At 41.5% G+C, this 12,914-nt stretch overlaps 1 protein-coding gene across 2 annotated transcripts; it reads right to left on the bottom strand.

Annotated features, from left to right (window-relative positions):
* dbnlb (drebrin-like b) lies at positions 1 to 12,402 on the bottom strand. Of its 2 annotated transcripts, XM_083912490.1 has the most exons (15): positions 12,262 to 12,402; positions 8,717 to 8,772; positions 8,372 to 8,484; positions 8,200 to 8,274; positions 7,890 to 8,039; positions 5,556 to 5,633; positions 5,000 to 5,151; positions 4,830 to 4,884; positions 3,778 to 3,840; positions 3,392 to 3,515; positions 2,945 to 3,061; positions 2,517 to 2,591; positions 2,247 to 2,305; positions 2,050 to 2,155; positions 1 to 1,261 (listed from the first exon to the last, which is right to left on the bottom strand). In XM_083912490.1, the coding sequence occupies exons 1-15, from the start codon at positions 12,342 to 12,344 to the stop codon at positions 1,125 to 1,127; spliced, it is 1,443 nt and encodes a 480-aa protein (XP_083768616.1). In that variant the 5' UTR covers positions 12,345 to 12,402; the 3' UTR covers positions 1 to 1,124. The 2 variants fall into 2 exon arrangements, with proteins under 2 accessions (XP_083768616.1, XP_083768617.1); XM_083912491.1 differs by lacking the exon at positions 2,945 to 3,061.
* Between the last annotated feature and the right edge of the window lie 512 nt (positions 12,403 to 12,914).

Genomic DNA, 12,914 nt, shown 5'->3' with positions numbered 1-12,914 from the left:
CATATTTATTTATTTTATTATGAAGAATGTCTTTGCGTTACAATTGACTCTGGAAAAAAAACAAACATGAATAATGCAAATGGATACATGATGCCCTTTTCTATTTGTTTTTCCTTTTTTATCAACTGACCTCGAAAGCTTAAAAGAGCAAGGATTTTATTCATTGATAAAAACCGTGAACTTGCACATTTTCAGTTAAAAAGTCCTGTCTTTATGGCACCATAACAGCACATATTAGGTTTTATTAGATATATCTGTTATGCACTCAAACTCAACCTCAGACCAGCGAGATCCAAACTAAGAAAAATAATGCTGACTTAGGTTCTTCTCTTCAGCTTGTCTCTGAAAAGTTAAATATGTTCAAATAATATGGTACAGAGTTCGAAGGCCTTGAAATGAAAACGACCGTTATGTACTCACAGTAAAAGGGAACTGAACCGTTTTATGCATTCCCCGCTAAATCCACCCAGAGCACAGCAAACATCATCTGATTTTTTTTGTTTCTTTTTGAAATATTCACTTCAACCACAGTGAGATCAGAAGTAAAACATGGTTTGAAATTCACACAGGATCAAATCACATTAAAAAAGGAAAGTCAGTCTGCCAGGGAAAAGGCAAAAACAAGGCAAAAGATTATTCTATAGCTGGTATCGCCATCTTTGATTTTTTTTTTCCCTCCTGAAATGTACAGGAGCATTTGCTACAAGTAACAACTAAATATACCTGAAATTAACTCAAGACACTTTATAAGGAATGTGAACTAGAAGTGCTATTGATGCTCACAACCGAATTAACAAAGGCTGATATTGTACTGCAGCACATTTAGAGGAAAAGAGATGCATCTTTGGAGGGGAGTGGAAGGGAGTATTGGTCCAACTATGGGTCTTCACAAATCCCTAAACTATGCCATCAGTTGCTCACATTATCAATAAAATAATGGAATTGCTTTCTTGAAAAGACGAGATATTTCAAAAAAGTTTCTGGCATCCGTTCATTGGTCCAAGATGTGGAGGATCGTTTGCTTTCGTTTTAACCTGATTGGCTCACTTGTGTGTTGTTTTACTGCAGAGGTCCTCTGGGGCTGCCAGTGTGATGATCTGGGGGTAGGGGGGGAGAGGGCTGGGCTAGACAAGTTCCACGTAATTGGCTGGGAACATCCCAAAATGGCCATCTGGGCTGTAGCCCCGCCACCAGCCCTCATCTATCATCTCGATCCCGTAGATGATGTCGTCAGGATCGAATGAGATCTCCGTGTCATCAGCTAAAGGAGAAGAGCAGGGTCTCATGAATGTCAGCAAACTTTCTGTATGGTGTATATTTTCAGACACTACCTTTTTGGAATTTCCTTAACACAAGTCTTTTTAATTCCTACTCTGCAAACATTACAAACAAGAAACTACTTAAAGAGTGACAGGCTGTTAACATACTGTAATATATTATTATCTCCGCCTGGAGGGGCTCATGTTTAGTCATATGTGTGTGTGTCGGTCTGCCTGCAGCTAATATGATACTGGACCAATCAGCCTTTTTTTTGTACACTGCATGCTCATGGGCGGTGAGACTGAAAATAGGACAGTGGCGTGACGTCCTACTTTGCCACCGTTGTAGAGGGGTTGTACATAGAAAATAGCAGGCAGCTGTGGGGAACGTGTGTATTTTGGCCTTAACAGAGCCAGGAGGAACAATTGAGTAAGATTCATCTCTTCTTTGCGTGGGAGGGGGAGACACACCTGGCAGCTCTAGTTCTAACAGAAATGATTTGCCCTTTTTCCATTGAAAATACAGATATTCTGTCCCTTTGACCTCCAAAAAAACTGTGAAAAACCTACTGTAGTAAGGATTTTTGTAATTTGTGAAAAGTGCACATCCAAGCAAAAACAGGGAGTAAAGTTGCTCTTTATTTATTAGTGACAGCTGCTTGACTGACTAGGAATGTTTCTTTCACTTCCCCAAATTCAGCTATTTCTGTTCATTTGAGTCCAGTCTGTACATTGACGAGGGTGACAAGGTTAATTCATTTACTGTTACAGTTTAGTGATACAAACTTACCAGCCTGGTAGTCATACAAGGCTCTGGCACAGGTGCCTCTGTCTGGTGTCTCCTCAGCAGTCTCCTCAGCAGTCACCTCAGGGGAGATATTCTCCTCCACCTGGGGCTGGAATAAAAGTAAGTTGCATTTTGGAACTGTTTTTATGATGGAAGAAAACTATCATAGCATTTCCTGCTAAAGGGAAGTAAACAATCACCTGAGCGGGCTCTTCATAAGCTGTCTCTTGGATGTAGGAGTTGGCAACCGGTGCCTCCTCTGAAAAAAACAGATTACTATGAGTATGATGTTTGAGCTGGGCTGTCTACCGACCAGCAGGTGGCAGCAGCAGCTGATCCTGACAGCAGTTTGGCTCCAGGGAATAATATGTGCTTATAACTAATTAAAAAAAGTTTTAAAAGAAGCAGATGGTAGGGTTGAGAAAGTGATGCTTAACACTGAGGCTGGTGTCTCATAAAACGGGCCCCACCTTCACACTGCTCCTGGGGGGTCGGCTCTTGCTCATCATACTCACACCTGGACTGTCCATCATCCACATCAGGCTCTTATCATCCAAAACACAAGCACAGACATGCATGTAGACAGGGGAACACATTCACAAGTCCACACAGGCTGGAAACCACCAGACTCAGACACTTTTGGCACATTTCACTTGAGGAGTAACAAAACAATAATTTGGACTTTTCTTAGGAAACAGAAAGGACATTAAATGGAAGCATGACTCAGGATGAAATGTTTGATTTTAGGGAATTTAGAAGATGATCACACACAGAAACAATAATGAGTAATGAAGCATGGAGCTTTTAGTTAAGTATGAAACTGTCGCCCAGTATGTTGTGTGTGTGTTCGTGTGTGTGTGTGTGTGTGTGTGTGTGTGTGTGTGGTGTAAGTTCACACCTGTGGCACGGACAGGAGAGGCGGAGCCTGCTGGCGCAGGAGAAGCTTGGCGCTGAGGTGAACTGGCTCGCTCACCTTCATACACTGGCTTAGACAGAAAAGGGCTTTGCAGACGCCCTGAGCAGACACACATGGAAAACCCAAAACGTGCAAGATAAATGGACGAGAGAGAAAACAAAGTGCAAACCGGTTGAGCAGAAGAAGAGAAAGACACCATGATGTACACACAGCCTTAAGAATGACAACATGAGACAACTGGGTAGTCTGATGGAAGTTAAAGTTTTGAAAAAAAGACAGCGTCTAGAGGCAATCTCCTTTTGAAAAATCAACAGTACCTACCGCTAGCTGAGAGAGAGGCTTAGAGAGCTTTGCAGTAATGCAGGAGGGGCTGTGACATTTAAAGCAAACATTAACAAGGAGAGGTCACAGTGTATGCAGGGCTGATACCTGGCTGGGGGCTGGCAGGGGCAGCAGAGGGCACGTCTGAGTCACTGGGAGTTATTCCCCTCTCTCTCTGCTTGAACATCTCTCTGGGGTTCACAGCGCGCTGAGAGATGAGAGATGCTGCCTCCTGAGAAAAACAAGGAGGCATTAAGCATTAGAAGGCCGCAAGTTATTGTTAACGCAGTGATGGGAAATGTTAATGAGAGAGAAAAAATACTAAAACAGATAGATGTCTGATTTCCGTGCAGTAAAGGCAGGAAGACATGTGTTATGTTGAGCTTCAAATGGTTCACATTTGTTTACAAAGACATAAACACCTGTTTTGAGATAGGCAGGAAAAGGGAAAGTAGTAGTAGCAGAAGAGAGCACTTTCAGGAAGGGGAACTCACATTGGCCTTTTCCACAGATTCACCTCTCTTGACAGATTTCTTCTGGGCTTCCTGGTTCTCCTCCTGATAACGTCAATATCAATGTTGGCACTGCTGACATTAGCTACCTTCCTAACTGAACAAGATGTGTGCACTACCGAAACGTATTAATTGTCAACATAATCGTAAAGGAAGTGGTTAAAACTCAATGTGAAAGTATATTTCACACCAATCCACATTCACACATTTCAGCATCTTGAGGGCCTCATTACAGAAAAAAATAGCCTAACTGCTTGTCCTATATTAACTTAAAGTTCAAAGACAGGAAAGATCCCATCTTCTGATTGCACAATTAATCCCTAAACTCATGACTGTGGCCTATCCTATCTCAGACCTTTCTTATCTTAACTTAAGCAATCCTAACTATGACTGTAAAGTCAGTTTTTGAATCGGCACTTGTCCCATCATGCCTGCATCTAGGTTGAGAATGTACATGGGGCTGCCTGTATCTTTGTATCGTTATAGTGCTCGAGATGGGCGAGCCATAATGTCGACTCAACTGTCACTGGCCAGCTAGCCTGCTGCTGTTATAGACAAAGAGTGAGCCATTTCAATGTATCTAGGAGGAGTACAGGGCACTAAAAGTGTCGGTGGAAGGGGTGGGCGCCACCTTTTTCGAGAAGTTTTAAATCAAATTCAGAATGAATCGCAGTGGCAGTCGATGTACACCCATGAATACATGGTCCGGGAAATTGAAAGTGTCATCGTACAGTTCGAGTAGCCTTTCATTCATTATTTATCGGTGTTCTTGTTGTTCCCCATCTTCATTGTCATTGCCGTACAGACCTAAAAACAGTATTGGCAGCTTTTTCATTCTAACCATTATATTTTATTGCCTAACCAGGGTAGTGCCTAACTAAGGACTGTTCTGTCAGAGCTTCAGTCCTATTCTAAGATAAGATAGGCTTTATTTTCCCTGAAAAAAAAAGTTTCGGCCTTTTACTTATGTCTCTGTCGGGGTACTTCACTGGTTAAACACATTTACTCAAAGTGTAATCTTGTGAGACACTCACCCAGCGTTGTTTCTCCTGCTCTTTGCTCTCAGCTTCCTGCTGCTGCTGGTACTTCCTATTCAACAGATGACCATTTAGAAGACGAGAAGAGGAAATGTAATTTGAACCCTTTAACGGGTGCCATTTCAAACCGGTCTTAATGGTATGCATTTCCTTCAGCTGACACCTACTTTTGTTGGTCGATTTGAGAGGCCTTCTCCTTGTCTCTTTTGTCCCTCTGCATCGCCTCCTTGGCCTCTCTGTCTTTCCTCTCTGTTTCCAGCTGCTGGCGCTCCTCGACTGCCTTGCGCCGGTCCTCCTGTCGACGTTTCTCCTCTTCTTTCTAAAAGCCAGACCCGCCGGGAAGGACAGCGACGGGTTTAGTATTTTTGCAAATATTACTTTCATTAACAAGCTTGTGTGTGACAGTTATGGTGATGAACCAAAACTGCAGACAAAGGACAAAGTTATAGAAATGCTTTTCGCTGACTACGGTTGCATTTGTGATGGATAAAAACTGCCTGCCTTGTATTTTTAAATAGGCTATTGACAGAAATGGAAATATGTGTCAAATATTTCAAAACTGCAGGCTCCTGCAATATTTCCTTGCAATTTCAATGAGTCAATGATTCACAAACCTCTTATATAAAAATGACAAATTTTTAAGAGCTGCTTAAGGTACTCGTGACACTGCCTCAGAGGTGAGATTGTAGTCAGCAGTATCTTAATGAGAGTTCAGGAGCCTACCTCTGTCTGGGCCCAGAAGTTGTCTTTGTTTGTCTTCCTGATTTCAGACATAGCGTTGGTCTTCTGGTACACTGAGCCCTACATGAAGGAAAAGACTTTTTCATATCATTGTGTAAACATTTTACATTATAAGAACAACAAAAAGTGTCGGATTCAGCTACGAGAACTGTTGCATCTTTGGTTACTACAGTCATTATTCATTGCCTGGATAAGAATTTAAAACACTTATCCTCTTTTAAACTGACCAGTACTGCGCCTGTTGAAATTGTGTCTGTTGGGAACAGGCTAAGTGCTTGGTAAACTGTAATCCTGCTTGCAGCTTTCTGGAAAATGCTCATCCACACTACTTCACACTGGACAATACACCTGCCATGACACAGCTGTGTAGCAATGTTAAGTATAGCCGTCATTTGCTAACAGATGGCTATTTTGGACCGGGCTATATCCTGGAACAAGTGTTAATTCTGACATTTACCTCGCTGATACTTGAAATGTTTGAGTTTGCTACAAGGTAACATCTACGGTCTCTCTTTCGGTTCTTGAATGGAGGCTACTGTAGAGAGCGAGCTCTACCCAGCATGCAATTCTTTGGTTTAACTGCAGTTTTGTTAATCCCATCCCGCCTGCCCCTGCTGGATTTCTGGTGTTCTACTCCCTCCTGCAAACATTCTGTCAGGCCCATGTAACTAAGTACATTTATTCAAGTACTGTACTTAAGTACAATTTTGAGGTCAGCCTACTTGTACTTGGAGTATTTTTATTTTCTTATGCTTCTACTTGACTACAACTCAGAAGGAAATATTATACTTTTTAGTCCACTACATTTATTTGACAACTTTAGTTGCTTTGCAGATTAAGATTAATAATGCAATATCAATTGTATTAAACTATGATGTAATACTACAGATTAAACAACCCAGCCGAATATAAAGAAGGCATAATTCAAATGGGCTCCACCTTTACCAACCGCAACATTAAAGTGGTGAACACATTATTGCATCAATAATTATAATTCAGTAATATAATGTATATGATTCTAAAATAGGCCATTCTGCATGAGTACTTTTACTTTAAAGCTGCATATCAGGGGAGATGGGAGAGGCTTCCAAGTTCTGCTGATACAGACTCCAGCCCAGAGCGAGACAAAGCAGCCAGCGAGCGGTTCATGACCTGATTTAATATTCTTTTCAACTTCATTTGTTGACGCCATCAATTTATTTTTATTTCATAGCCGCCTGCGTCCACGGCAAAGTTAAAACCACAGAAGACAGGCGAAGACATCTCAGAGTCTCTGTGCAGCAGTTAGGGTGGGGCTTCAAAGGTTTGCTCGTTTAATCAAAGTTTATTAATATTATAGATGTAGCTTGTTCAAATTGCACCTCCTGCTGCGATACAAAGCACGTCGCTGGGTCCCCAGCGATACATACACTAATTGTGAAGTAGGTGGCATGCACAGTTCTAAAGATATGCAAATTACACACAGAGACGCACAGATTCCTTGCTTTATAGTTGGATGTCACACAAGATGATGGATTAGAATATTAACACATGATGTGCCTAATTTATATAATGCAAAGTCCCATATAATGCTCACTACTACAAAATGCTCATACTTGCATTTTGGGTTTCTACAAAAACATGTTTATATTCTCTGAATATGAAATAACACATTATTTTTCTCATAAGGTGTGTCTGAATATACCTGGATTTACCCTCTGTCTAAAACTCTGTTTTAGAGCCTGTCTCTATAAGCCCCTCTGCAGATGCCCGAACTGCTCTGACTGGTCACTTCCGGGTCTTCTGCAACGTCACTGCTGCAAGGTTATGACTGTGACGACACTTTCTGCCTATATAAAGTATAGTTTTGACATCACAACCTAACAGAAGTCCTGAGAGCCTGTTTAAAAGCTCAGTTTCTGAATATAGGCTGTGTGCATCTCAGTGTGGTTTGAGCATTTTGATACTTTCAAAGGATTGATATAGCACCTCGTCCTGCTAATAATGAAAAAAAATACATGAAAATCTTACTTTTTACAAAATGGCACCTTTACCAAGTATCATATATGAACCAATGGTTGCTTTCTCTTGTAGAAAGAGCATGGCGGACTAAATTCAATGTATTTAGGGCTTTCTTGTAAGCCAGCATTTTCTAATTCTTCTCCTTAGGAGAGTTTGTTGTGTGAATGACGGCCCATAACAAAAAGAAAAGAAAAAACAAACATTTCTAATGTATCCACATTTAGAGATTAAGGAGCCTACGCCTCTGCTTATCTTTCTAGCATGAAACATAAGCAAACAGTAGGGCACAAGGCAGGAACTGCATGCACTGCATACCACAGGACCCTGAGGGCCGCTGTCCTGGAAGCGGCTGGAAGCCTCTTTGTGGAAGCTGTAGTTGGCTCCTGAGGCTTTGGCCACCTTTTGCATGATCACCTCAGGCTCCACGTCCTCCTCTGCTCTGGCATTTATCGTGATATGGGCCCCCTGAAACAGCATGAAATAAAAATGCATTTTAATTCTTGCACAAATGGGGTGTATGCTTGCACCACCCACTAGTGTGTTTTGTGACACCAATCCAACAAAGCAGTCTTATTATTCCAAGAATGCCCGCAGCATGCCAACTCAAAAACTAGTGCAGTGTTACCTTAAGAAAATCGGCCATGGAGCGGACATGATTTGCACATATTCCTTTCCTGGCATCCTTCACTCCTTCTCCAGTCTGAAACACAAAGAATGACTCTTCAAAGTTCAAGGACGGCCACTTCAAAGACGACAAACAAATGTACGGAAGTAAGTACAGATAGTGTAGCACAAACCCAGTTAATGAGGACATATTTAGGCAGGCCAGAATTTGGATCCTGAACCCGGCAGAAAGCATACATCACTTTTCCACTGTTCAATTCCTCAACCAACTCCTCCAGTCCTCCATCTGATGCAGAAACATTGTGGAAAAGTCAAATGGTTACTGTGGTTAGTTGTGTAACTGTGGACTTTTTTCCTCTCGCAAATGATGGGGGTGAGAAAGCAGAGGCAAGCAGTCCTTTTGTGCTGATTATTCCAGTACTGCAGCTGTATGCTGACAATGACATTCCTGCGCACATTTGATAATATCGTGTTGAGATCATAAAAAACGTAATAACAATATCGGCTCAGTTACTCACCGCCCTTCTCTGCCAGACGGATATCATTACTGTTTCCCTCGTAGGTGAACAAGGCCCTGTGGAAAACACAGAATTAAGGATGTGAAAAACACCAGCTAAAGAGATCACACAGACAGACAGAAAAGTGTTGGCTCCGGAGGCTGATGTGCATTATTTTGCACTAAACAAAACAATGGAAGTGTTGTAAACAGATTTGGATCAACCATCGCTCTTCAACCCAAAATGATACATACTGGGGAAGTAGGGGAGTAACTACACTCAAGTATCGCTGCAGTTTTAATCCCATTATAAATCAGCCATGTCAGTAACTTTTACAAGTTGCATGCCTATGGCTGCACCAGTAAAGATTTCATTGACTTTTCCTTAAAATTAAATGCCCAATAAAAATGACTAACGATTAGCATTCCTACACAAACTGAATACCTACTTAATACTGAGCAATTTCCTGCGGGAAAGGCACATTTCCCATTTTGTTTCTGTCATTCTCTTCAAGTGGACATACAATCTGTCTTCTTTAACATTTGGGTAATGCTTTTTGGGTTAAATGTGGGCCGAAGAGTTTTTGTTTATTGGTACTAAATATTGAGAAAATACTAGACAATTCTATTAGGCTCTCACACACTTACCTGAGTGGCTCTAACTGTTTCAGGCTTACGTAGGTTGGATGGTAAGTTGTTTAGGTAAATCTAAAAATTAAGCATTCATTGCTGTATTATTGCCAGTAATATAGTAGTAATTGCTGAATATTAGGCAAAGAGGCATGGATAAAGCTATAGTTCAATAAGAAGCTCACACGATTAGGTGATTAATCAACCAGGGCTCACACCATCTTTTAAAAGTGGTTGCTGGCTTCTTTCGAATGGCAGTGTACATCAGCCCGGCTCTTGCAGCCTCCACCTCATGATGTTGTTGAGCCGCCCACTCGTGTTGCCTTCGAGCTCCACAGTTAGCTCCACAGTCCAGTCTGGTGTGCTACCATGAACTCATGAATGTGATGTGTCATTTTTATCGAGGTGTACAATGTACACAAGCTGTGCAGAATAAAGATGCCGGGATACTTTACTTCCTGAGACTTCACAAATTTCCCTTATGTTTTTCGTTCATGCTAATCTGGTTCTTTGTCAGTCTGATGCACATTTGTTTGTGATCTTGACGGGTTTAGTCACTTTTCACCCCCAGAGTCTCTAAAACAGATTTCTGTGCACATGTGAGAAAACATACCAACACATGTGCAGTGTTGTCTAGTTCTGACTGTAACAGCAATATTTAAATATCACTAATGCAAAATACTAGGGTGCACACTTTACTATCCCGATTTTGGACTTTTTGTCCAAAGATGTTTGCCAATGTCAATCGAGCAACCATAACTGTCGAGCCCAGATCAATCACCAAAACATTAATTGTCAACTATGTTGATAATTGACTTTTTTTACCCCAATCGAAAACAACAAAAATCTGCTGGTTCCAGCTTCTCAAATATGCTGACCTAATACTTTTCTTTGTTGTAAACATTAGCAAACTGAATACATTTGGGTTTTGGACTGTTGGACAAAACAAGGCGTGCTTAAGGATTTATTTTTTTAGACTTTATTAAGATATGAAATAATATCTAAGACTTTTAGGTCTTTTTTAGGTCTTCTACCGCACCGTTGTGACGAAAAGAGAGCTGAGCCAGAAGGCAAAGCTCTCGATCTACGGTCGGTCATGAAAGCTGGGTCATGACCCAAAGAACGAGGTCGCGAGTAAAAGCGGCCGAAATGGGTTTCCACAGGAGGGTGGCTCGAGTCTCCCTTAGAGATAGGGTGAGAAGCTCAGCCATCCGTGAGGAACTCGGAGTAGAGCCGCTGCTCCTTTGCGTTGAAAGGAGCCAGTTGAGGTGGTTTAGGCATCTAGTAAGGATGGACCCAAGACTAGGTGGAGAGATTATATCTCCACACTGGCCTGGGAACGCCTCGGGATCCCCCAGTTAGACCTGGTTAATGTGGCCCGGGAAAGGAAAGTTTGGAGTCCCCTGCTAGAGCTGCTGCCCCCGCGACCTGACCCCGGATAAGCGGTTGAAGATAAGTGATGAGTGAGTGAGTTATAGGTCCTGTTTATTAGAAAGCCATGCTCTTATAATTTTGCCTCAGATCAGTACCACAATCATCATGCAGCTCGCTCATACAGAAACTTAACTTATGAGATCTGCTTGCATTATTGTCATGTAGCCAACTGCTCAATTTTTTGTAACTGACATGATAATCACCTTAAAATTTTACAGTGACAATTAAAGTTCTGCTTGGAATGTGAATTTCAGACCGGTATATTTTAATGTTTACAGAAAGAACAATACAGGAACACAAGCTCACTGTCATGTTTAGTGGTCTTATATAAGGGCAATTGCCTCTGACCAGTAGAGTGTATTTAGAGCATACATTCAGAGGTAGGTAAGTGGAAGTTGCTCACACTGAAACTAGCCGACCACAGATCGCTTCTTTATTCTACATCTTTAAATGTTTCCTGTCAGCATCATTTCAGAAAAAAACCTAGAGTAACAGCAAGTAATGGTGTCAATAGGCGGTGTCTGTCCAAGTGCTTAAAGCGGAGAGAAGAGTGGCAAACATCCACAAGAGACACATTTTCATAATGAATATGGAGCCTGCAGGACTCCCTGGGCAATTGTTCCTTGGGATTAATGAATCGGGGTCATCGTTAAACACTGCAGCTGTCAACAGGTTTAATTTCACACACACACACACACACACACACACACACACACACACACACACACACACACACACACACACACACACACACACACACACAAGTAAAGCAAAGAGGAAGTTCCTGGATTTGACTTTCACATATTGGCCATGTTTAACCTCTGATATCATGAATGTGTTTGAAGACCCCTAGCAACTAAAAATAATTTCGATTCATTATTATTATTATTATTATTATTATCTATTTATTTATTTATTTATTTGTCCTATTATTTTTTTCTATTCGCTTTCATTTGTTATATATAATTTCTTTTATACAATTTAAGTTATCCTTTACATCCGGTGTGCCTTGTGCGTATGTTGACTGGTGTTATGGTCATGTTTTCCTTGCAATGATATTGTAAATTAATTTATTTTCAATAATACAAAAAAAATTAGATCTTACCAGGAAGTGGGTTAGGTAGCTATTACCCTATTCATTGACTTACATGACAAAAAATGTTATTAAAAGATTGGAATAAAAAGCCTACACAGCATAGAGATGGTGTGCTTTGAACCTAGCTAATTAACAATGTTACTAAGCTATTCAGTTAGCTCAGCTTTCACGTTGACACACGTCAGACAGGCAATAAATGTGAGAAAAATGGACTCCATTGTAAAGCGACGCTGACTTTGTCTTTCGTTATCGCTCACTTTAACAAGTAGGAAGTGTGCTGTGGTTAACTAAGTAACATTTAGCCCCAGGTTAAGTTTATCTAACGTTGGGTGGCTGGCTCAATGCTAGCCAACACTGAGGCTAAAGTAACGCCTGCTACACACTGTGTGAAAAAGGCTGCCTCTTACCAGTTGGTGCTGGACTTTTCATCTACCACTTCTTTGAATGCAGATGTTAACGCAGGGCCATTTTTGCTGAGGTTAACTGCCATCGTTGTGTTGAGTACAGCTAGCCAGCTAGCTATCTATCCGGGATGCGCCCTTCCTATTGGGGGGGAGTGGCGATGACGCTGCCTTTCAGCTGTGCAGGAAGCTTAGTTCAGCTACATTGGGTGGACAGGAATATCCATTTTTCTAGCAGACTTACAAAATAATGAAGCTCAACTTCTCAGTTGGGAGGAATTTCTTAGATCTAAAACATTTCCTGTCACCCATAAAGAATATCATTTAGTAATAAATGCTATACCTAGTGGGATCCTTCAACTGATGAGAAGAAGAAGAATTCCTTTAATAGTCCCACGAATGGGGAAATTCAATTTTCACTCTATAATTATTTTTAATGTTACACACACACAGGACCGAAATACACACACATGCTCAGACAGGAGCTATATACATGCAACCAATGGAGAGATGTTAGAGCGAGGGGGCTGCCAGTGACCGGCGCCCCGAGCAGTTGGGGGTTCGGTGCCTTGCTCAACAGCACATCGGCAGTGCCCAGGGGATGAACTGGCACCTCTCCAGCCACCAGTCCACACTCCATGCATGGTCCACACAGGGAC

Source organism: Echiichthys vipera, assembly GCF_963691815.1.
Source record: "Echiichthys vipera genome assembly, chromosome: 4".
In the NCBI taxonomy this organism is placed as follows: Eukaryota; Metazoa; Chordata; class Actinopteri; order Perciformes; family Trachinidae; genus Echiichthys; species Echiichthys vipera.
The sequence above is the reverse complement of the archived record's forward strand: the minus strand, read 5'-3'. Positions and strand labels throughout refer to the sequence as shown.

Bases quoted from the DNA above. Each gene is read 5' to 3' on its own strand.
- dbnlb (XM_083912490.1), bottom strand. From the start codon at position 12,344: ATGGCAGTTAACCTCAGCAAAAATGGCCCTGCGTTAACATCTGCATTC. The intron at 4,885-4,999 runs GTAGGTGTCAGC...TCTGTTGAATAG, and splicing joins TCTCAAATCGACCAACAAAA to GAAGTACCAGCAGCAGCAGG. The intron at 1,262-2,049 runs GTAAGTTTGTAT...CTTCTCCTTTAG, and splicing joins CTTGTATGACTACCAGGCTG to CTGATGACACGGAGATCTCA.